Here is a 25,977-nt window from a genome sequence, read left to right on the forward strand (position 1 = left end):
ATTTTTTGTATTTAATAGGATATTTATTTTAAAACTTAGAATTTACAAGAAATTAGTGAAAAAATCAGGAGTGGCTGGGAAACAGTATATATGAAGGTGAAGAGAAGTCAGGGTTTTAATATCTATATGGACATCTTGTGTTGACTATCAGTGTCATCCAGGAAAAACCAATTGTGGAGAGAACTTGAAGCATGCCAATTGTGAAATGATTTTTGATTTTTGTTTAGACTCATTTATTTTGTGCATGGATGTTTTGCTTGCATGCCTACACTTATGTGCAGTGCCTCATGCCTGGCCTGGTACCTGGGAATGTAATGTGCCACATCCCCTGGCGTTGAAGTTACAATTGGCTGTGAGCCATCATGTGAGTGCTGGAAACTGAAAAGCCTGGGAACTGGGTCTCTGCAAAGGCATCAAGTGATTTTAACCTCTGAGTCATCTCTCCAGTCTTTTTTCCCAGAGATGAAAGAACAGCTTCATGGAAGATTGCTTGTCTGGCATACCCAAGCATACCATAAGAATATCAAGTGTCTCAAAGAATTGATGGGAGTGTTTTGGCTCCTGTGATAGGATTCAGAAGAGAATATTATAGAATTTTAAAATGTTCTATGGAGAGTCTTAAAGAAGCGCTTGTTCCTTACGGTGTGGAAGCTGTTGCAAAGTGAGCAAGGAAATATGGGGTGGCTCAGTCTAACAGATCAAAGGGAGTGTTTACATTTGAGTTCCTCTAGTCACACTGAAACAGCTTTCCATTGTAAGAAAAATCTGTGACAAGTAAAAAAAAATACTAGCAGTTATGGAAAGAAGAAAGTTGGTGAAGGAATATCTATTGATATTTAGTAAGCCAGGTATTGCGGCAGGCAACTGAAACTTGGCCCTTCAAACACACTTTGCAGGCCAATGTAAAGCCTAGAGCTTGCAGCTGTGCTTCTTCACCCAGAGTCTACTGTGGCATTGGGTGAGGCAAGGAAGGGAAATCCCAGGCTGGAGTGTGAGACCTCCACACAGGATAAAAGGGCATCCATGCAGTGGGAAAGCTCAGAGTGGGAACTGGGGCTCAACCTGAACAAAGAGATTAACAAGGTTAGGTATATGGGCATGAAAGTCAGTGCCCAAGTAAATACAATGTGGAGTAGGGTAGAAGAAGGAAAGAAGAGGATGCCAGGTAGATTTTATGCCAGGAATCGATCTATAATTAGTGTATTTAAAAATGTAAAAACAGGGTTTCCTACTGTCAGATAAATAAAAGGATATCGAACTAGAATGATCCATGAAGTGTTTGTTGTGTGAGATCCATGGCAAGTATGTGAACGTACAGATTTCTGAATAGATACAAATATAGGTATGTATGTGTCCATAGATTGTTGTAGATACACAGATATGGACACAGGCATCTTGTTTGTCTCTGTATTTATACTATCTATCTGGACAGATGTATATCTCCAACACTGTCCACTGCCTGGTCCTAAAAGTATGGAGACCCCAGAATAAATGAACTGATGTCTAGACTTGGGCTTTCATTTGTCTATCTATCTGGAAGATATTTATCTCCAACACTGTCCACTGCCTGCTCCTCAGAAAATGGAAATCCCAGTAACAATGATTATAACTGATGCCTAGACTTTGACTTTGAATGCATTTCAAATGTATTTTTTACTGACTGCTAAGGATGGAATAACTTTATTTTCGAAACAGAACAATGGATTGGAGATACAACTCAGTTGACAGAATACTTGCCTAACATTCTTGAAGTACTGATTTCAACTCCATTATCCCAAAAAAGTAGGGGTTGTGGCTCACACTAGCAATACCAACTCTCAGATGTAGAGGCCAAAGGATCAGAAATTAAAGGTCATTCTTAGCAAATCTGAGGGCCAGCAAGAGCCACATAGGACTATTTCTAAGCAATGAAAGAAAATAGATAGCTAAGGAGGTTGAGCATGACCTTAAGTGTCTTTTGGCCATTTGAACTTCTTCTGTTGAGAATTCTCTGTTCAGTTCAGCGCCCCATTTTTTTAATTGGGTTAATTAGCATTTTAAAGTCCAGTCTCTTGAGTTCCTTATATATATTAGAGATCAGACCTTTGTCAGTTGCAGGGTTGGTGAAGATCTTTTCCCAGTCAGTAGGCTGCCTTTGTGTCTTAGTGACAGTGTCCTTTGCTTTACAGAAGCTGCTCAACTTCAGGAGGTCCCATTTATTCAATGTTGCCCTTAATGTCTGTGCTGCTGGGGTTATACGTAGGAAACGGTCTCTTGTGCCCATTTGTTGTAGAGTACTTCCCACTTTCTCCTCTATCAAGCTCAGTGTGTTCACATTAATATTGAGGTCTTTAATCCATTTGGACTTGAGTTTTGTGCATGGTGATAGATATGGATCTACTTTCATTCTTCTACAGGTTGACATCCAGTTATGCCAGCACCATTTGTTGAAGATGCCCTCTTTCTTCCATTGTGTACTTTTGGCTCCTTTATCAAAAATCAGGTGTTCATAGGTTTGTGGTTTAAGATCCGGGTCTTCTATATGATTGCATTGGTCGACTTCTCTGTTTTTATGCCAATACCAAGCTGTTTTCAATACTGTAGCTCTGTAATAGAGTTTGAAGTCAGGGATGGTAATGCCTCCAGAAGTACCTTTATTGTATAAGATTGTTTTGGCTATCCTGGGTTTCTTGTTTTTCCATATAAAGTTGATTATTTTCCTCTCAATATCTGTGAAGAATTTTGGTGGGACCTTTATGGGGATTGCATTGAATCTATACATTGCTTTTGGTAGAACTGCATATCAAAACAACTTTGAGATACCATCTTACACTTGTCAGATTGGTTAAAATCCAAAACACCAATGATATCCTTTGCTGGAGAGGTTGTGGGGTAAGGGGTACACTCATCCATTGCTGGTGGGAATGCACACTTGTGCAACCACTTTGGAAAGCAGTGTGGCGGTTTTTCAGGAAATTCGGGATCAACCTACCCCAGGACCCAGTAATTCCACTCTTGGTAATTTACCCAAGAGATGCCCAATCATACTACTAAAGCATTTGCTCAACTATGTTCATAGCAGCATTACTTGTAATAGCCAGATTCTGGAAACAACCTAGATGCCCTTCAGTGGAAGAATGGATGAAGAAACTGTGAAATATATACATGTAAGAATACTACTCAGCGGTAAAAAACAATGACATCTTGAATTTTGCATGCAAATGGATGGAAATAGAAAACACTATTCTGAGTGAGGTAACCCAGACCCAAAAAGATGAACATGGGATATACTCACTCATAATCGGTTTCTAGCCATAATTAAAGGACATCGAGCCTATAATTTGGGATCCTTGAGAAGATAATAAGAAGGTGAACCCAAAGAAAAACATATAGTAATCCTCCTGGATATTGGAAGTAGACACGATCGCTGAGCAAAAATTTGGAACTTGAGGGTGGGGCGAGACAGGTCCAAGGGAAGATGGGGAGAGAAAAGCGTGAAGGGGAGAATGGGGGGAGCTCGGAGGAATGGGATGCTTGGGATACAGGAAGGGTGGATATGGGAGCAGGGAAGCATATATCTTAATTAAGGGAGCCATTTGAGGGTTGTCAAGAGACTTGACTCTAGAGGGGTTCCCAGGTTTCCAGGAAGATGCCCCCAGCTAGTTCCTTGGGCAGCTGAGGAAAGGAAGCCTGAAAAGGCCAGTTCCTATAGCCATACTGATGAATTTCTTGCATATCACCATAGAACCTCCACCTGGCGATAGATGAAGAAAATGACTGAGCCCCACATTGGAGCACAGGACTGAGCTCCCAAGGTCCTGATGAGGAGCAGAAGGAGGGAGAACATGAGAAAGAAAGTCAGGACGGTGAGGGGTGCGTTCACCCATGGAGACGGTGGGACAGAACTAACAGGAGATCACCAACTCCAGTTGGAATGGGACTGATGGAACATGAGACCAAACTGGACTCTCTGAATGTGGCCGACGGTGGAGGCTGACTGAGAAGCCAAGGACAATGGCGCTGGGCTTTGATTCTTCTGCATGGACGGGCTCTGTGGGAGCCTTCTCAGCTTGGTTGCTCACCTTCCTGGACCTGGGGGGAGTTGGGAGGACCTTGGTCTTAACATAGAGTAGGGAACCCTGATGGCTCCTTGGCCTGGAGAGGGAGGGGGGGGGTATGGGTGGAGGGGAGGGAGGGAAGGGGGAGGAAGAGGGGAGGAGATGGAAATTTTTAAATATAAAAAAATAAACCATAAAAAGAAAATAGAATAGTAATATTAACATTTATTTTTACACATTGAGTGAAATCAGAAACCACGACACCATGAAGCTACAAATGAACACATGAATAAATTGAAATTATAATGAGGAACAGAGGATTTCAAAATACTTTCTCACAAAGCATATTTATTAACTGTGGAGGGCAGAATCACTTTACAATGGAGAAGCTTGACAAACATGACCTCAGTCAAGTGATGAAAATGATCATTAATAACATAACAAACCAAAGCTGTGAGCTGCCCTTTAGGGCACAATTGAAAGAACACAATACCACTTCTCTGTTACTTCTGATAAAGGTGAATAACCTGATTTTATTCATGAAGAAACGTCACAGTGACCCAAACAAGGGACATTAAAAAAATAATGACTTGTGGTCTGCAAGAGAGCCAAGGCCACAGACTGAAGAACTGTCCAGAATAAACACTCCAGAGACCTAACAACTACACAGAAAGGGAAGTCCCCAGCAGAGCCTTCAGCTCCGATATGCATTCTAGAAACAAGGGACAGATCTTGAATGCAGACCAAAACTAGAGGAAATCTGATGTTGGTGGCTGTCAAGTCGTCTGAGAGCACACCCTTCTTTTCTGTAGAAAATAAGCACCATTCCATAGGACCAGGAGGTCCATGCATAAAGTAACTCAGAAGCCGGAACACTCTTTGTCCTTTGTATGTCTGTTTTCTTATGAGTTTGTAGATATTTCAGTGTTTAAAAGGGAGAGAACAAGATGAAGAAAGCAACTATATTATGCAGCACACGAGGTCACTGGAGAGCAAGGCCTAATTTGTATGTGGTAGCTAACTAAGGTCATCACTTCTTTGCCCGCAGGAAACACAGCAAGGTTATAGTCCATTGCTAGACACAAATATTTACCCTTTAGTTCTTGTTATTGCTAGTATCTTTTAACAAGTGGCTCCTCCTAAAGCCAGTTTCTATTTCACAGAAATTTTGTTCTTTTATAATTCATGGTTAACTGTTCAGTGTTGGGATTGGGGATCCTCCACGGAACAACGTGAACGCTAGCCTCTGCAGCTTCACCCCCATCTAGGAAGGTATATTCAACTCAGGGAATACCCTTCCAAAGCCAGTCAGGCTGCCCGAATCAGCTGAAAAGAGAGAATACCATACTTGATTCAAATTACAAGTTCAGTACTGTACTGTACATAGCCAGCATTACACATGCTTAACATAATAAGTATGTAATGATACATCAGGTCTCACTTTTGAAGTAAACTGTAAGTAGGCAACTACAATTTAAGACTGTGAAGCAGCCTTATTTTACTTAAAGTTAAAATAAAATGTTACACACACATTGACGGCTCCAGAAGCCTTAGGCATGCTGACAGGAATGTGGAGAAAATGGTCCTGCTCAGAGCAATCCTTACAGCTAACTCGTGTTCTAAAGAAGACTATCCTAAAGTGCCAGGGCTGACTTCCAGGCTGCATATTTTCTAGGAGAAGGAACTCTGTCTTGGCTCCTCTGTGCTTCTTCACACATCCTACAGTCCAAAGGAGCTGCTTGTCCCAGACTTGATGACTTCTCACAACCTTCGGATTCCAACGCAGTCTGGAGTCCTACTCCAGGCTCATGGGAACGATTATAGCCTGTCAAACCCAGAGGAAGTGTGGCTGCAGTCTGGCAGTCACCTCCAGAAACTACAGCTTTCAGACTAAGTAGATAATTCACTCTACCCCAGAAGAACGTTTGCCCATTAACCACAGATTGCTTTGCTTGCTTGCAGCTATAATATGATCTACAAAAATAGCTATGCTTGTGATTAATAGCACCATGGAAACATGGATAACGGTAGAAAACATACTAGCAAAATTAATTTGCTTTTGATCCTGAGCAATGTCTCCCACCATTAATAGCAACACGTTTTAACTGAATTTGAGAAAAATAAGATGTTTTTAGAGGGAAAAAAACAGTACTTTGGCAGGAAGAATATGAGAAAATTATATCTCCTGCTGTTTTTGAGCAGCAGAAGGAAGAAACATGTAGATTGAACTTCCTGTTTGCAGTGGCTGCAGGCTGCCAAGTAGACATGAGGAAGTGTCTTTAAAGGGAAAACTGAAGGCAAGAGAAGGCATCTAAACCCCTCCAACAGTGATCAGCTGGAGTCTAGAAGTTGAAAGAGAATGTTGTGTTGGTACTAAAGCATGAGTTCAGTGTGGTATATACACTCACACCTTAGAAACACAAGAGTTACAGTAGAAGCATCTCCCTCTACTGGCTGATTCTAGAAGGCATACTGATCCCTACAGCAAGAAAAAGTAATCTAAAATATGAGGGCAGATTCTGACCTTTGTCTGCTTGTGTGCTTTGCAGATTAATACCCTTGGATTTTTGTGAAAATGTTGTAGGTGTGCTTGTTTTACTGGCCTGTGTGTAGCTAGAAGCAGATGCGGTGTGTGTGTGTGGGGGGGGGGGGTTAACCCAGTGAGGTCTGTTTGTTGAGTACACATGAGTTGGACCTTCTATTAGAAGGTGTTCGCCTTAAAAGAACTCAGCAATTCTCAGGCAATCACTGATCCAGACAAACAAAACACCCAAAGGAGATTCCTGTAGTCAGATGTCCTGTGGTCCAGAAAATAGAATTTCTCAGTTCAAGTGTCAGGGAAACTGGTCGGTGTGGTTCCTCCGTGGGTGCCAGAGTGTTCTAGATTATGGAGTCAGGCCTGTAACAAAATTCCACATGAGCTGAATTCCCTTCAACAAGCTTTCTGACCTATGGATTTTTTTCTTTTATACTAAGTTTTGAACCAAAGAACTCATACGTGGTAGGCAAGTGCTCTACCAATGAGCGCCTCCAGCCTTTTCTTTACTATTTTTTGGGAAACAAGGATGTATCAAGTGGCTCAGCCTGCTTTTTCCTTTCCCTTCTCTACCATCCCTCCCTCTTTCTTCTTGCTGATTTTGAGACAGGATCCCATATATCACAGACTAGCCTCCAACTCACTATGTAGCTGAAAATGACGATGCCCTTATGACCCCTACCTCTAACTCCTGAGTACGGGGATTCCAGGTGTAATCCTGCCTGTGGATTACATGCCATGGTAATGGGAGCACCATGGTAGCACCGTGCCTTTACGTGGTATTGGGATTGAATCCAGGGCTTCCGCTATGTTAGATAAGCACTCTACCAATTACATATTTTACCCTGATAATCTCTTTGTAATAGGGATTTACAGACATTATTTTTAATATACTACATAATGGATAAAACCAAGTGAAAGTGAAAAATTGAGGTTTTCACATAAGATACTAAAATTTTCCTTAGGGAAGTTTTCCTTTCTTTTAAAATAAAAATATAGAAATGACTTCAAGTGTTAGCATGAAGAGTACTCCTCCTTCCCCCAAACCTCTGAAGGAAGCCATACCTGTAAATTTAGACTTCTTGGCTGTGTTGACTGCTGCCATGAACATGTATTCACTATTGGGGTCATGCACACTGGATCCATATTTCTGAAAAAGAAAGTTAGAAACATGGTTTATTTTCTGTTCTTTCTCACCTTCATGCTTGTTTTCCAAGTGCTTTCTGGTTTTTGTTGAAGTGGCCAGTAACAAAAGGCTCAGTAGAACATGCAAAATATTTCCACTAAAAAGTACTTTCTGAACTAGGAGATGGCTCACTGGAAAAAAGCTTTTGTTGCCAAGCCTGATGACCTGAGTTCAATCCTCACCACCTGCATAGTGGAAGGAGAGAAAAGATTCTTATGCCTAGAGGTGTGCCTGTGTGCACACTCACACACAGTGAAAAAGGTCTTTAAAAATGCTTTCTGCGTCATTTTCATCCTCATTTTTGATTTGATTATTCCTTCCTCAATAGAGTTTGATGATGGACTTTAGGGCATACACTACCTCCTTCTCAAATGGTTGTCTGGTACATACATACAGACACACACACACACACACACACACACACACACACACACAAGGAGTCTGGCAATGTAACATCTAAAGAAGCAGTTTCCTTCCTAGCTACTATTGGTACCTAGTAAGATAACCTCATTGCTTCATACTGCCCATTAAGAGAAACTTAACAACTAATTGCTCCAGCTTTGTCTTGACTTTTAGGAAGCATACACTCAAATCTTAATTCAACATTTAATAATTTTTAAAAATCAAAGTCACCTATTTTTATATTTAAATATCCTTCCTAACATTTATCTGTGATGGACCCAAATTTTCTATCCTCTTATGAAAAAAGCAGCAATAATAATGTATCTCTGTGAGCCTCCAAGTCCATTGGAAGATGATGTGAGCTATTAAGAAACAAACAGCTAATCTCTGTTCCAAGTCATTAGTTTAATTAGTGTATAAATTAGGGGAAAAGAATTGTGTCCCTTTTGTTCAGGTTACTTTGAGACATTGAAAGTCAATAACAAGCTAGGAAAGAGAGCATAAGGGAAAGTAGAAATTACTTACCTTTTTTGCAAACCAGAAGATAAATATGCATCCAAAAATGTATACCACAGCAAAAGCTGCACACCCTACAGGCAACCAGAGCTTCAGCTGGCAGCAAAGTTGTGATTCTGGGTTGGAGGAGGGGAAAAGACATATTGATAAAATACCCAGAAACACATATCCTCATTCAACGCTGCATAGAGAATGCTTTCATAAAATGTAAAGAAGTTTTTTAATCAAGGAAGGGTTTTCTTCCTTACAATCAGACGATCCAGTAAATGTCAACCAACGTCACCTCCGCATTACAATGAGGACCCCAAAATTCAGACTGGAAAGGCTATGCTAGTTTACAAATGCAACCAATAGGTGAAGACTTGCCATCTGCAGCTTCCACAAGAATAAGGAGGAAGACACATGGTATAAAACTGGTTTTCAAATTACCACATCTCATTCTCCAAACTGCTTTCTACCTTAAGTGAGTAGAGGTAATATTCACTAAGCCATGGTCTGGATGCTTGAAAGATTAGGCCCTAATTCTAACTCAATAGTAGGTATAGCTAAATCACTTATTCCCAATAAATATCAGCTTAATATTAAGGTCATATTATTCCTTTCATATTTCATCCAAGATGATTTGTTTCCAACTGCATCTAAAGGATGTAATACAAAAGATACTTGTTTGTTTCTATTGGTGAAAAAAGTCTTGGAAATGTGTATGTACTCTTAAGCCCCAATGATAAAAAGCAACCAGTGTCTTACCGTAAATATGCAAATATTCTCTGCTAAAGATCTTTTCTTGAAAAGGAGGTGGGTCAAAAATTGACAGCCTACAGAAGTAATAGCTCCCGTGAGAACTGCCCAAGTTGTTTAAGTAAAAGGAGACACTGTTGTTGGACAGCTCATATGGACAGAACTTCTGATTCTCAATGGATAACACGTTTCCATCATCTTTGGTCTTGGTGAGATCACAGAGAACTTCTTCCCCCTTAAACAGCTGCATTTTTAGCTGTTGGACAATCTCAGGGTATTGACAAGAAATCTGTATACCTCCATTGTGAAATGAAAACATCTTATGATTGGTTGAGTCATTGATTTCTCCTGGGTCAAAAGAAAGAGAACAAAGTAAGAATGGTGTTTTGCGAACATATTGCCATAATAATTATATTTAAGTGAGAATATGATTTCTGTTTATAAAGTCACACACACACACACACACACACACACACACACACACACACACACACATATATATATATATATATATATATATATATATATATACCAAAATGAAAGATTTAATAGCCAAGAAAACAAAACCAGAATGTGACAAGGCAAAACTATGCACAATGAATAGACTTTTCATGTAATAAATAGCCTATCGAATGTTATGTATCAAGTAACATGTATGACTCAAGCAGAGGGATCTCCATGCTTTCACGGGTTCCACACTGGGGACTAGACGGTAAACAGAGAAATGAGAGGTTTGCTATAGTTTGCTACAGGGAAAATGACATTCGCTTGGGTGGTGTACTGTAATAATCATGGGAGGGTCAGGAAACATCCCTTTGAAGTAGTGAGCTTTTTTTTTTTTTTTTGGTTTTTCGAGACAGGGTTTCCCTGTAGTTTCTAGAGCCTGTCCTGGAACTAGCTCTTGTAGACCAGGCTGGCCTCGAACTCAGAGATCCGCCTGCCTCTGCCTCCCGAGTGCTGGGATTAAAGGCGTGCGCCACCACCGCCCGGCCTGAAGTAGTGAGCTTTAAAACATAAAGTATGCTCTTCTTTTAGCTGAACAAGAAAAGATTTGCAGAAAGATGCTATGAAATATTTTTTAAAGTATATAAATTTACTGGGTCTAAAATTGAATGATTATATATTAATAGCTTTACATCCTCCAACTGAAAAATAAACAAATCAGTTATGTTCAAATAGTAATATTTCTTCTATGAATCCATTCGCTAGGAACCAAACCAGATGAGGCCCAGACTTTTGCTCCCCTTTTCACGTTTTCTGATTCCCGGAACCAGAGTTGCTTTTGTGAGCTACACAAGAGGAAGGGACTAAATGGGTTTATTCTGGTTGCAGATTGTGAACTCCTGACATAAAGGTTTGAGATTTTCTTCTGTTTCTTTTGGGTTTTATTAAATGACATATTTTTTAATGAAAAGTTTTATACTAAAATTGTTTGGGAAATGGTAACTTTAAGTTGTAAAAATCTCTTTTTTCTTAAGAAGATCAAAGAAGTATAAACTATTTTTTTTTAAAAAAAAAAACAGGCATCCTTGCTAAAACAGGGAGTATATCCATATTTTTTACCTTGACTTTTTAGTGGTATAATTTTATATAGCAAAACATAGTATTTTGTGCTCTGCTAAAGTCATATGATATTATACCATAAGTATTTAATTTTTTACATGTTTGATATCATTTTAATGAGTATTTAATGAACAATTTGTGTTAATCTTTCATGATTTATTAAAACTAAGCACAAAGGTGACACCAGGATTATTTTCATCACTCTGATTTTTTGCAAACACCATAGCATTTTCCCAAATATGTCTTGCCATATTACTTCCTTAAAGAAGAGCTCCAACTTAAATTAAGATTGGCGTCATACATAATGATCCATTTGCCAGTTCTCTGTTTATGCTTGGTGCCTGAACTCCTTTCGTGCTTCATCACAATCATTTTATTTATTGTTTGTTTATTTGTTTTAGTACCTCTAGCCCTTAGTGAATACCTCTCATGTTTCCCGAAAACATTCTCAAACTAGACATTTAGCTATAAACACACACACACACACACACACACACACACACACACAGGTGTCTCAGCTTTCTATTTTGTCAATATTCCTTATTCAACAATAAAACGAAATACTAAACAAAAGTAGTATTAAAAGGATTAAATAACTGATCTGAAGAGAGTGCAGAAAATGTAGGTTAAACATAAAAACGAGACCCTGGAGCCATTCACTCTTCAGAAGGTGCTCATAGTTTCACTGCCCTCCTGCTGTGTTCTGGGGTGGGGGGACAGGTGGCCGCTTTAAGTGTGCAGAAGATGTGATTTCTAACTTTCCTGAATAAATGCACCCTAACGCTTTTGCTTGAAGGGGAGGAGAGAGTTTGAGTCAGGAAAGAACATAGAAAGCAGAGAAGTGTCTGTGTGCTGACAGTGTTTTAGTCTTGGCTTGAGGCAATTGTGAGGGTGAGGTAGCCTATGCGATCGTTCTTCATTCAAAGTGTTCTTTTGCTAGTTCATGTCTCTGTATGGATGTTTTGTCTTACAATTTAGAAGTCAGAACATATGCAGAAGGAAAATGATGCTGCTTTCGTTTTATTTAATACAAAGAAAAGTGTGAGTTAAAGGCAAAGGGGTGGGAACAGACTACGGGCAAACAGGTGCAGCTGCCTTGGCTTCAAGTGGAGGGCCTTCTGCTTGAGGACGCTTGTCTGTGAGCGGAGAGGGATGCTTTGTACCTGCTGCAGAAGATAAGATCAGTGGACTGCGTCTCAGTTCCTTTAGCATTCTTCAGAGGAAATTCCCCGGAGAGTTTAGAGTGGCAGCAAGCAAACCACAAAGAGACCCTGGGACAAAACTGTCTGCAGCCACTATATACACACACAACATAAAAAGTGTTGTCTGTCTGTTTCTCATTCTTTGCCCACTCCATGAACCACAAGCCAGCACGCGGTGAAAAGTAACTGTGGAAGTGCTGAGCAGAGCTGCTCAAGGAGTTCAAGAGCGAATTCTGGTTCTGTCCCATGACCAGCAACTGGGTCTGTGCCTAGCAAAGCCTGTGGACTTCTCTCTTCTCATCCGTAAAATAAGAAGAGAAAACAATGTCTTTAAATGGTTCTTTCTGGGGAGATGGCTTAGAGGGTAAATTACCTATTGCATGAGCATGAAGACTCGGGTTTGGACACCAAAAGCCTGGCGTCTGTAACCCCAGTGGATGGAAACAGGCAAGGTCCAAGGACTTGCTGGGCAAGGTGAGCTCAGGTCTACTGAGAGACCCTGACTCAAAACTAAGGTAAAAAGTCACTAGATGTTGACTTCTGGCCTCTACAAATGCACACACACACACACACACACACACAAACACACACACACCTACCTGTACTCACGCACTCTGTGTACATGCACACTAGAATCTGGCCTCTACAAATGCACATACACACACTCCATACACACACACACACACACACACACACACACACACACACATACACACAAAGAAAGAGAGATGGGGGGGTCTTTCCAACACTTACGTTCTGTGGGTTAAGGATCAGAATACATCCATAAGAGACCACAGACAACCAAGGGAGACACAACTTTGCTATCAGGTGATACCATGTCCTTCCCTAATAATCTCTTTAAAAAGAATATTACAAGGAGTCAGGAAACTATTAAAGTGAATGAAACTATCTTTCCTGCCTACAGAAGTATTTGGGACAGTCAGGAAGGGCTCTGTTTTCCTTACAAACAGAACTAAGTTGTGTGTCACTAAAATCAGCTGGGGCCTCCAGAGTGTCATCCATCAAGTACTCATAAATATTCATTTCAGTGATCATTCTTAAACACAGCCTGGCTTACCGTTTCATTACTGGACATGGTAATAAGGCTGACTCGTGTTTTCGCATTTCCTATGTTTAAGTTTTCAGCCCAGAAAAGCATTTGGCAACTGTAAACCTGCAGTGTGAATGTTTGCAACCACAGCGGTTAAATATTTACCTCAGCATTTCTTTGCACCTACAGAACAGATGTGCTAAATACAAAATCACAAATTCTTATTACCCTCTAGCCGAATTTGGTACAATCCTGCCAAAAAAAAAAAAAAAAAAAAAAAAAAAGAGCAGAGCAGTATGGTCTGGTGAGATGGCTCAGTTTGTTCAGAGTTTACCTTGGAAGTATGAAGACACAAGTTCAGATCCCCAGCACCCATAAACAAAGCTGAATATTCCAGCCTGCATCTATAACCCTAGCACTGCAAGATGGCAGGAGGGGGAGGCATTCTCGGAATTCATTGACTAACCAATCTAGCCATATATAACCAATCTAGAAAAAGCAGTGAGCTTCAGGTTCAGTGAGAGACCATGCCTCAAAAACTAAAATGAAGAGCCCTAGAGCAAAGCACCCGTCACTAATCTCCAACCTCAAGATGCATGCACATGTGCACAGGCTCAAATACACACACACACAGTAGTTTCAGAGACAAAAAGACCAGCAAGAAAATCCCTGGTAAAAATGAAAAGCATTTAATGGACATATGGATAGGCAGTTTAAGGAAAATGTGAACATACTGGTATCTTACAATTGCAGAAGAAACCAAAATCCTTCCTCTGCTCTTTGGATACTCTTATCTCCATGTCTAATACTCAGTCTGGATTACTGGCATTATAGCAACAACATATACATCCAGAATCTGTTCTGTTTGGTGTTTGGCTAATTCATCTGCCACAGAAAGAGTTAAAGCTTTGAGTATCCCTCTCACCCATCTCTTTGTTTATTTCTCTATTGTTTATGTTTTCTTCACATACCAACTAACCCAAAAACCTTTCTCCAAAGTGTGACCTCCGCTACTGTTTTAAATGTGTTCATCACATTCCTCCCATACCACCTCAATGCCCAATAAGTTCTTATAGGCATTGTTTGTGCATGTCCTGAGCATCCTACAAATACCCTTATCTCATACTCCTGGTTTCCTATAGTTTGATCTACGTCCCAGCACCATGCACACACACACACACACACACACACACACACACACACACACACACAGTCAGACATGCTGGGCTTACATATCAAGCAACAAGTCTACTAGGCACAGACAAAGGCTCAGCCAGATTAAATTTTCTTCCTTAGGTCATACAAATTCCTGAGTTCATGAAAGAGCATCAGTTCAATCCATAATCAAAGTGCTGCTGGCACTGGAAGCAGGAAAGTGGTTGCTAAGAGCCAAGTCTTTTAAGACCACTGCTAAAAGTATATCAACAAGAAGAAAGCTTTGCTGTTTCTTCCTATGATTAAGCAAATCTTTCTACTCCAATTTTAATCACAAATTACAATTACCTCTCTCCTCCTTCCTTCATCTTCCTCCCTCCTCTCCCCACCCTGCTTCTGTGTAAAGCTGCTTAACTTTTGGCCTGCTTATATCTAGCCTCTTCTCTATAAATGACTGCTTTGTCTCCATTATTCAAAATAATGTTTCTTCAAAGACTACTTGTCATCCTATCCAAAGTGCATATTTAAGTCATTTTCTGACATATTTCCTGAGAGTGGAAAAATCTTATCATTGTATAAAATAATAAGGTATGACTGTTTATTTACTTATTTATTGTCTAGCTACCCCCACTATGATGTAAGCTTTAAATAGAGAACCTCATTTGTAATTTATAGTTCCATCCCAAGTATCTATATATAACAGCACCTGGTAAATAGTAAATTATGATTAAAATTTACTCACACAGATGTATGCATTCACATTTATTTCTTATCTTATATTTGCTGGATATACATCAAGTTAAGCTAGAACCAAAAATGTGATTATTTTTCCCAATATTGCATGCCACATAACTAGAAAATGATCTAATAAATAGAAAATGATCAAGAGAAAAAAGTTCTTTGCCTGTAGATACTTACCAAGTTCAAAAAGTTTTGTTTAGCTTATCTGTGTTTTTCTTGGCCCTTTCATGATTACTGAGGGCCAGATAGGTTTCTGACTGACTGTTTAAATTCCTTGAAGTATGTAATAGCTTAACTTGTCCAGTGTGTGGATAGGCTGTGGGATCCCAGAACAACCATTTTGCTAATCCATTCAAAATGTCAATTAAAAACCACATTTTAGTGATTTTTAATACAAGCACCAATGATACACATTTCAAAACTATGTTAAAAACACAGGTGGGAATCTGCTTGTTTATATCCTGGTGATGTCTTGAAATCTGAGTGTTAAGTTTAACACTTGCTTTGATACCCATATCTTTTTATCTTCTGCTGATACATCTAGATGATATTCACTCTAGAGAAAGAGGCCTATATTTCCTGAATCACACAGAGCACTATGTTTTATAGGATATGTTTTTGTCACCAGACTCAAATCTGTTACTTTCTGTTGTGATTTTTTAAATAATAGTTGTTATATTTGTTGGCAGTTATAACTATTACTACCGATAAACTGTTTTCAAAAGTAAAATCAGAGTTCTTATTTATGTGAGTTTTTATATTTTCATTTTTTCCCAAAGACAAGAGCATTTGTGTCTCTTTTTTTCTAGGGCTATTAAAATCTCTGGAGCCAGTATGACAGCACACTCCTGAAGATCAAGGTCATCCTGGGGCTGTGTAGCAAGCTCCAGCCCAACTTTGGCTACAGAGTGAGATGCTATCTCAACAAACAAACAAACAATAAACAAAAAAGGAGCTGGGCAGAAGAGGAGGGGAGTGGAGGAGGAGGAAAAAGAAGAAAATATCTAGAAAAAGTCCTTCCCCAAAGAATTCATAGCAGCTCAGAAAAGTCTACTTTCAAATTGATTCTCAGGATATCCAAGCTATTTTATTTCTAAGTATCAGATGGTCCACCTAGGACCTTCCCAGCCAGCATTCTGTAAACAGTTATATTAGATGTGGTGGAAAAAAGCTTTAAAGAGACATGTAGAGACCCCACCCAGCCAGAGGATGGAGCACAGACTAGCAATGTGATTTTATTCTCTTTCACTCAGCCTTTAAACCACAAACCTCTATACAGGCCTCAGCGTGAGAGATAAGATCTCCTGAGCTTGCAATTATTGGTAATGCTTATTAAACATATTTTCTGTAGTCAAACAATGATAAACTTTAGTTGGCTCCGTGAAGCACAAGAGTGTGGCCATGAGAGGCATTTATCAAATTTAAAATGCTTGGTATTGGAGTCTGGCTACATTGGGTCATTTATTCATAAGTTTTAGCATTGTGTTAAAAAATGTGTTTCCTACCACTCTTTCATTTTTTATGAATCAACTAGCTAAAACTTTTAGATTCCTGGCTAAAAACCTCTTATCTGTGCATCACGCCTACACTCACACTATAATTCAAAAACATCCCCAGACCTAATAAGAGTTAATGGATTGCACAGGAGGATAAGTAGACAAAATAAACCCCATCCCATTGAGAGAAAAGCAAGCTGTGAAGAAAAGTGAAGACAAACCACCAAACCAAAGCCCCTGCCTCTCCCTCTCCCTCTCATACACACACACCTTCATACACAACATAAAAGCTGCTTTTGCTCTCCAAGGAACTCTGAAGGGGGCAAAAAACGAACCTCAGTTGTTGAAGCAAGTATAATAAGAAAAATGAAAGATTCATTTTCTTCTAGTTAAAAGCTATTTTCTTTGTGAAAATGAAAAAGACCCAAAGGTGCTATAAAACTTCAAATCAATATTCACAACCTAATTAATTTGCAAATAAACTACTCCGTTAGTGACTTCACTGCCACAAGTTTGAAATTATCAAAGGATGAAAACCACATGAGATTAAATGAGACTGTCTCTGTTCCACAGAGGGGAGAGTGTTGTAGAGATAAATGAATATATATATATATATATATATATATATATATATATATATATATATATATATATATGAGAGAGAGAGAGCTTCCCACTTCTCTGTTGCCATGCACAGTGCTTTAAGCTCACACACAGGACATTTGTGTGTGAACTAATTTACACTGGTATCACACTGATATTTATCTCCAACTCACCCTCCACATCAGTTTTCCATGCCTTTTAGCACCTGTCTCTGATACCATCAGTTCATCGGGGGTAGCATGTCCAAGCTGAACCCATTCACTCTCTCTTTAGTGAGTCACTGACCAGCCCAGGACACTCAGTGTGGTCACCGTCTTTCCTACCCCCACTCTCTTCATCCACAATCACCAAGTTCAGTTGACTCCAGCTCATAGATGTCTACTGAACTTGGTCTTCCTTCTCTGTTACCATTGCCAATCCACACCTTATTCATGTCTTTTTTTCTGCCTGTGGAAGCATCTTCTTGGCTGCCCTCACCACCCACAATAGTCTGTCCTCCTGTCTTTCCTCCATCTGTCTCTAAAATTGTGTTTCATCCCCCAACTTAAAAGTCTTCATTAGTCCCTTGTTGTTTATAAGGGAAAAACCCAGCCTCCTTGGTATGACATAAAAGCCCCCGTAATCCCATAGACCATCTGCTCCAGCCGCACTGAAGTTGTGGACCATTCCTGTCACACTGTTTCTTCTGTTTCCATAAAGTGGAATATCTAATCAGCCCTTTATCCAACTAGAAATACTCTGTCATTCTTTAAAAATTGTTCTTAGTCCTCTCTTCCCGTCCTTCTGAGATGCTGAAAACTCTAACTCTGTGTTCTCAACACCACTTTATTAATATTTCTAGCATATACATTATTAGATCTTAATTATTCTTGTCTTGTTTCCCCATTTAGTCACTGAAGCCTAAAAGGATAAGAGTTAAATTGTTCCTGGCACCTGCAACACAAAAGAAACTCAATGATACTTTCCAAACAAATGAAAATAAGACCATGAAAATTCAGCATGATATTGGCAAGTGTCTGGAGCATGGGCCGAGAAGAGTAAGACAAGAGGAGAAAGAGGTTCTATCAGCTGGAAATTTGGGATCTCTTTATATCCTGGTGCAAAAGCAAAGGCAAAGACTCAACTGATTGATGCCCACCCAGTTTTGAACCCCAGTAGCTTTCAGGGGCTTCCATTGTATTAACTCTTCACAGATTACATTGTTAAACACATTCCATAAAATAAACCATCTCTTTCTCAAAGCTAACTTGTAAGTCAGATCAGCTTTCTTGATTTCTGTTTTGCAGCTGAGGAAACTAAGGCTTGAATGACCATATTCAATAGCCTTTGGATCAAGGCGATAAAGTCAGCAGTGAGTATTCGAGCCATAAATTAAATCTAGACAGTGTGACTTCCGAGCTCCCCAGTCTGATACTCTAGCACTACACCCTCACTCTACAGCAACAGAGCTATAGCATGTGAAGTGGTTTTCTATGGAAAAATAAACATTAAATTAGAAGTGGAAATCCAATTTAGCATTTCTTTTTTCCCTTAAGGTATATGTATTAGTATTATAAATTCTCAATACTCACAATGGTGTCATGTATGTATTCTATGCCTGAAGAGTTATTATGTATCAAAACATTAAGATAATTTCTCAAATATGCAATTACATGTGTTTAATGCTCTATTTATCTAGATATTTATTTATCAAATATTATATAATTAAGCTTCCCTGTGTATCTGAACATGAAAAAAATCTGTTTTTTATATCATTCTAAATTTCTCACAGTTACTTAGTAACTTACCTTCCTGAAGAAATGGATTCATATATACAAGAAACTCTCATTGTAATTAAACAAGTGCAAGCCAGCATTTCTATGGGATTTTTGCTTTAGTCTTAGATGGTACAAAATTATTTGGGTGTAGTGGAGTGTTTGTAGCTACTTTTGCATGAATGGATTCTCCAAGGACAACATAAACTTCAGCTGTTTAAGTTTGATTTCTCAAATGCAAATGCAGTCACCTGTAAAGAATCTTTAATTGCTTGTGAGACACGCTCTACCCATGACAATATGACTCAGAAAGAGTTGACTCCTCAGTAGTCAAGAACACACACACACACACACACACCACACACACACACACACACACACCACACACAATCACTTCACTTAGTCACAGCCATTTCCTCTCCACTTTTCCTTGCGCAAAGCAAGTTGTGAGCACCGCAGTACCACGCAACACTCTCAGACGTTCACAGCCCCAACTTCTGATGCTTTCTTTAAATTTGCATGTCATTGCCTGTTTTAGGTAACTTTAGAGACCAAACTAGTAAAACAAATATGGTTTGTCTAACAGCTTCAATCTATATTTCATAGTCTGTGTATGCTTACATACCACTTTTCAAAACATAATTTTGAATTTTTATAAAATTTCTCAAAATGGCTAAAAACTGCCACTTGGCAGACTTAGTTTGTTAGAAGAATAACAGCACAGAGTCACCACTAATGTAGAAAATATGACAATGATTCTTAAATATATTTTTAAAAATTGGAAAGCCCAGTAATTCACTTTATGTCTCAAACTGAATGACCTTAGACTGGGAAAACACTACTCAACATAAACGGTAGTGTTTGTTCAGTTTAACCACATATATGGATGTGAACATTTTGCATCACGTAATGAACATTATAGAAGGTGTTGTGAGCAAAACTAAGACGAAAGTTGGTTTTTACTCTGCGTGCCTGTGGGTTACTAGGAAGGTACTGGTAACTTAGAACGTCTAAGGGTCTGTTAAATCTAAAGAAGCTGTAGTTAATAAGCACAAAAATGAAAACAATTTTGCTCACTTTGGTGAGAAAAAATTTTACATGAGAGGAACAGAGGTTTCTAGAAAAAAAATGAGGTGAAAGACAGAGAGAGGAAACTGTCATCAAAAACACTAGAAAAAAATACCTAAAATAAAGAGTAAAGTTTAATTCACAAATAGCAAAGAAGTATCCGGTCCTATACAAAATTCAGGAACATACACGAAAAAGAAGCTGCATGAGCAAGGAATTCTTGAGTTCCAATATTAAACAATGAATAACTTTCCATATTCCAATGAAAAACTTTCAAGATCACAAAATTCTAGAAGTAAGGCAGCTTGTCAGTTAATAGATTCTGGCATGCCAGGAGTCCTGGGTTCAGTCTCCAGCCACATAGGCCAGTGGAGGCACATACCTGTAATTCCAGTACTTGGGAGGTGGTGGAAAGACAATCAGAAGTTCAAAGTCAGTCTAGGCTACATGAGACCTTGTCTCAAAATTATTTTGTACTTAATTTTAAAAGGACTTTATTCTCTTTTTTAATGTAAAGAAAAACAAGGCTCAGACTAACATGAAGCACTTCAGCACAACCCAGAAGGTCACAGAAAGTGGGTAAAAATCTCCAGAGAAAAGAGACTGCAGCCCAGGACACCCCACCCTCACAGGCAAGATATTAGTCACCTTATAGGTACAAAAGGACAGCGTCCCCTGTGCTGGGACTAATGGAAGGCCTTGGAGCACTGGCAAAACAGAGGTCACAAGACAGCAGCGGCACCCACATGGTGCTGTCACTGAAGGGTAAAGAAAGAATGTGGGGGACAGGAAAGGTACGCCGTCAAGACAGAACATGGCAATGATCTACTTGACACTAGTCTGGCAAAATCCATCCATGGACCAGTGATGGAGCCAATGGGAGACTGAGGGAAGGAGGGCACTTCAAGGTTCTCATGCCAATGTGCAAGTGGGAGGTCAGGACAGAGCATAACTACATTTTTTAATAGGACAGGAGATGCAGCTCAGATGTAGGACTTTTGCTCAACAGGCATGAGATCCTAGGTTCAATTCCCAGCAATGCATGAATTTAACTAATTATTCAATTGTAATCCTCTGAACATAATGATTTGATAGAATAAGAAGCATCATCAGGGGTTGGAGAGACGACTCAGTGATTAAAAACACTTGCTTCTCTTCCAGAGGCTCAGGGTTCAATTCTCAGAACTCTCATCCTGCCTCACAGCCATCTCTAACTCTAGTCTGAAGCGTCTGACACCCTCTTCTGGCCTCCATGGGCATCAGGCATAAATATGGTGCATAGACCTAGGTGAAAGCAAAACACCCAATCCCATAGAACAAAAATAAATAATTCTTTTAAAAAAGAGAATCATCAACCTTCCAAATTCACCAGAAGCAAAGAATATTAAAAGGAAATGTTACTACTCTGATAAAATGTAAAAGAAAAAAGAGAAGATTCAATAACACAAAAAAGTAAGAGGTAAATGCATACATTCTTGGAGGAATAAAATCAAGGCTTATGATGCTGAAAATAGCTTCATCTACCCAAAGAAGAGGTGGCCAGTGCACAGTTTTTAATGTAACATGAATTCTAGAAACAGGGGCTGAAAGGAAGGGACTCAGAGGCCAGTCCATCTCCCCAGACCACCCTAAGTTCTGTGGGGAGGACCTGGTGCTAAAAACACCAAAGGACTGTTTCTCCCAAGATGGTAGAATTCTAAAACTCCAGTCACCGTCACAGATAAAGTGAGCCTGAGATTCACCCTCCTGACTTCCTGAGACACATATGAGACATGTATTTATTAGAAATCACCTACTAGCAATTATTTTCACTGACTGCATTCTCCACACTGCTTTCAAAGCAGTCTCTCTAAAGCTGGAATTCAGCACACCAACCACACCACCTCCATTGCCTGGGAAGAAGCTCTTCTTGTATAGTTTCTTCCTGCAGATTTTTCCATAAGGAAGAGCCTCCTACTATCCCAGCATCATGAAAAGAATAAGACTTTGTTAAATTTTAGATTGAGATCTGATGGAGACCGGAAACGTTCACAACTCAACCTTTTTACTTCATTGACTAAATAACAAAGTTGGTCAGAACCATGCCTCCTGGAGATTGGTGGTATTTCTCTCCTGCTTCAATGGGGCTGGGCACACTGGGGTTCTAATGATGGTTCTGCCACTGATTTGAAAGACACTTTCCCAGTTTGTGGGTCTTTCTCAACACTGCTTAAGAGTGAGCGTTCCCACATAACCGTGACATGGGAAGCCAAGAACTGGAAGCATTAAAAGTATCACAGAGGACCCATGAGTGCTTTGTTTACCTTTTGACTCTGTGTTTCTAGCTGTGAAAATAGGAACTCCTGGGTATATGTACCTTGGGAGTCACTTTGAATATGATTATTGTTTATGTGTTTATCATTTCCTTGAAGCTGCTCATGCCTCTGTTTTTTGTTTGTTCGTTTTTACCTGTCCCTGGAAAATGGCATTCTACATAATACAGTTTTCTATGTGATAAGAATAATTAACATTGGTTTGATTCCTTTAGGATCTCAGGTGACTATTCCAGAAGAATTTATTGATCAGCTTAGTTTGTCACCTTGTGGCAATCCTGGGGCTGGGTTTACCCTCCTACAGTAATAACAACACTGCTCACACAGTCTCTTGAATGCAACACCACCATCGTAATTGCCCAAATGGGTTTGGTATACAGAAAACTTTGAGGCAGTACAAACAAACCATGCAATAACTTCTGTAAATTTTCTTGGAAGAAAAATCTTTAGCAAGGTCCTTTGTAGTCTGAGTAGTCTGAGCCCTAACCTCCTTTCCAGCCTCATCTGTCATCATCCCCAACTTCTTCCTCCTGTGCTCAGTTGTGCCTTCCCTGGTCCAGCCCTCTAACCTTTTGAACACCATGGATACTTTGCATTGACTTTCCATAGAGCTTTCTTTCCTACCTTGACACTGATCCCTACTGATTCCCATTTGTTCTTCAAATTTCAACTCAAGTGCCATTGCCAAAAAAAAAAAAAAAAAAAAAAAAAAAAAATTGTGTGGCTCCAGCTACATACACAGCCTCCCTGTCTGACCCAACTCTTTGGTACACTCTCTTGGAAATAAATTTTTTTCTGTACTTGTCATGAGTTTAAAGGATTATTTGATTGATGTCTCTTTCACCTGTGGTCAGCTAGTCTCAGTAGGTTGGGCATACCTGGCTTTCCTCAGTACTGTTCAGACAACAGCTAGCACAGCAACTTCTGCATGTCAAGTTTCCAAGGATGCTGATGATCAGATGAGTGGGTGAGTAAAAAAATGGATTCTACGCCATGGGTGTTCTTGTGTCATTTATGCTGCTCAGAATTTCAGGAAGTTTGAAGGGAGGGGTGTGGAACGGAAAAGGCAAGTGGCCCAGAGCTGTTCTTGGTATTTATTCCAGGCAAACCAAAGAGGGATAGCCCTCTTTGCTCATCCCTCATTCTTCTTAAGAGAGATAACACAAGACCAAAGTTAAATTAGTCCAGTTTTAGCTTTGACATGTTTTTGGAGAGAAAAGTAATGTCTATTTCTTTGTACCACTGAAAATGCATTTCTGGATGGACTTAATACACCAGATATTCTGCTTTTGCTTCTCCTATTAAAGGCATTTCCCCCCCTACATAATGTCACACTCCACTTATCTCAAGTTCAAGAACAAGACCCATAGTTAAAGAAGAAAATGGAAAAACAATATATACGTGTATGTAATAAAAAACAATAAAAATGTGTAATAATTTACATTGCACATGGCCCCCATTTGATCTGCTCATGTGCAGGCTGAGAAATGCAACCCACAAAAAAAGAATAAGGACAGCAGTCCATTTAAGGTCTACAGGGACTAGTGAACGCTTTTAGTCATCCACTCTCCCCACCCCTTTTTGATTAATTTCAGGATGACCCTCATATTTAGTGTCTAGAAACCTTACAAGAGCATCCAGGATTGGTTTGGCTTTGTCTCAAAAAGCAAACAATCATACAAAAACAAAATAAACAAGAAAAAAAAGACAAGAAAGACAACACCCTATGGCCAGTTATGCATTTAAGACAGAACCATCCAGGTAAGATTAAAGCCAAACTTCTTCTTCTGTAGTCCATCCACTTTATTCTCTTCCATAGAAGGATTCCCAGCCCAAGTGCTGAGAATTTTATTTAATTTTCATTCTGCTGGCGCAGGTTTTCTTGCCTTTTATCTCTCTCTGAAAACAGGGAAGCCAGTCTTCTATCTCCCCAACTGACAGGTAACTCTGAGCAAGTAATTTAAAAATTTAATGGTCTGTTGAAACATGCTTTTTCATGTTAAAACACAGTATCAAAAGAAGCAATGTAAACTCAGTGCCGTCCACATTGACAGCGCAATGTGGAGGCCTGAGCCACAGCTTCTGAAACTGTCTGTGCCTTCAAAAAATAACCGATTTGCACCAAATGTCTTTACTTTAGATTTTTCCTTAATGTTCACTAGAATTATAACTTAATAAGAAGTTACAGTTAATAAGAAGCCACTCACCTGTTAAAACTCCGATCTGGAAACCGAGGGCCAAGGCGCACCAGAAGTAGGTCTTCATGTCTGCAGGAGCAGCCGCACTCTTCCCGTGGGTGCTCAAGTGTGGCAGTGAATTCACGTTCTCAGTTGTTTTCTGTTTTCTGGAAAGGAAGTGGGTTTGTGGAGGCTGACACAATGTCACATTTGCCACCCAGCTGAAGATTCTATAAGGACAACTTCACACACACAGCGCCTCCTGCATGACAAGAGTCCAGCGCCCCATGAATGGATGGATGAGTGAGTGAATTTTATTCTCAAAGCTATTTGTGTGTGTGGGGGGGGGGGTGAAGCATCACGGCCATTGAGAGCAGGGCTGGGTAGGAATCACTATCATTTATGGGGTGGATATTTAACTCACAGATTCTTGTTGACCAGGAAGACAGGAGGAAATGCTGCCCTCATTCTGGTTAAAGACAAAGTCTATTGTTTCCAGAAGCTCATTCACTCAGAAATCCCTCTGGATTAATAGCTACTGGGGACTGCAGGATGCGACCCACAGGACGAATAAGACATATTTTCACACATTCTTGTCTGGGCTATTTGTTCCAGAAATAAAAAATCCTTTGGAGTAGAACAGAAAAATAAATGAAGCCATTGAAGAAATTGAAGTTTTCAAGCATCTGAAAGAGGAATGCTCCAGGAAGCCGAGAAATAATATTTACATGATATTCTTTGTAGATTATAGTTTTATAAATGATAGGGCCAGGTTTACATCAATTTAATCCCTGCTCTCTATGTTACAGCCATCTGTAGAAACTCAGGAATCTATCTGCAGGAACAGGTGCAGATGAAAACAGAATGCTAAAATTCCTTACAAATGCCCCTGTCCCCGCAAAAAAGATAAAGGAGACCTGAGCAACAGCAATAATACAACTAATTTATTTATGGACACTGAAATTTTGTTGCTTTTTATTACATGCTTACTACGTATAAATATACCACACTATGGATATGGATAATATTATATTTACATTCTTTTAGATGGATTTTTATAGGTAATCATGTCATTATAGATGTATTAAGTTACTTGTTACAATTAATCACCCTAGATGTTGGGGGCCATTATTTTTTCCATCTCACAAATAGGGGAAATTGAGGCACAGAGAAGTAAAGTACCTGACCTGGTCCAAGTCCTGTAGTGAGTGTCTGTGCTGGCATTTGAAAAGTCTAGTTCCCATGGCGCCCGTCTTAACCAAGCAGAAGGGGCCACTCATCCCAAGGCCTGTGATCTACTCACTCATCCCAAGGCCTGTGATCCACTCACTCATCCCAAGGCCTGTGATCCCGACACTCATCCCAAAGCCTGTGATCCCGACACTCATCCCAAGGTCTGTGATTCACTCACTCATCCCAAGGCCTGTGATCCACTCACTC

The 25,977-nt window shown here is 39.6% G+C and overlaps 1 protein-coding gene across 1 annotated transcript; it reads right to left on the reverse strand.

Moving 5' to 3' along the window:
* Window positions 1–4,495: 4,495 nt before the first annotated feature.
* On the reverse strand, window positions 4,496–24,649 carry Icos (inducible T cell costimulator). The gene is made up of 5 exons (XM_038340040.1): window positions 24,568–24,649; window positions 9,425–9,763; window positions 8,687–8,793; window positions 7,639–7,723; window positions 4,496–6,936 (listed from the first exon to the last, which is right to left on the reverse strand). The coding sequence occupies exons 1-5, from the start codon at window positions 24,623–24,625 to the stop codon at window positions 6,923–6,925; spliced, it is 603 nt and encodes a 200-aa protein (XP_038195968.1). The 5' UTR covers window positions 24,626–24,649; the 3' UTR covers window positions 4,496–6,922.
* Window positions 24,650–25,977: the final 1,328 nt, after the last annotated feature.

Source organism: Arvicola amphibius, chromosome 8 (assembly GCF_903992535.2).
Source record: "Arvicola amphibius chromosome 8, mArvAmp1.2, whole genome shotgun sequence".
Taxonomy (NCBI): Eukaryota; Metazoa; Chordata; class Mammalia; order Rodentia; family Cricetidae; genus Arvicola; species Arvicola amphibius.

Coding starts and splice junctions, on each gene's coding strand:
- Icos (XM_038340040.1), bottom strand. CDS start 24,625: ATGAAGACCTACTTCTGGTGCGCCTTGGCCCTCGGTTTCCAGATCGGA. Junction 9,764..24,567: donor CCAGATCGGAGTTTTAACAG/GTGAGTGGCTTC, acceptor CTTTTGACCCAG/GAGAAATCAATGACTCAACC. Junction 7,724..8,686: donor TCTTCTGGTTTGCAAAAAAG/GTAAGTAATTTC, acceptor TTTCTTTTTCAG/AAATATGGATCCAGTGTGCA.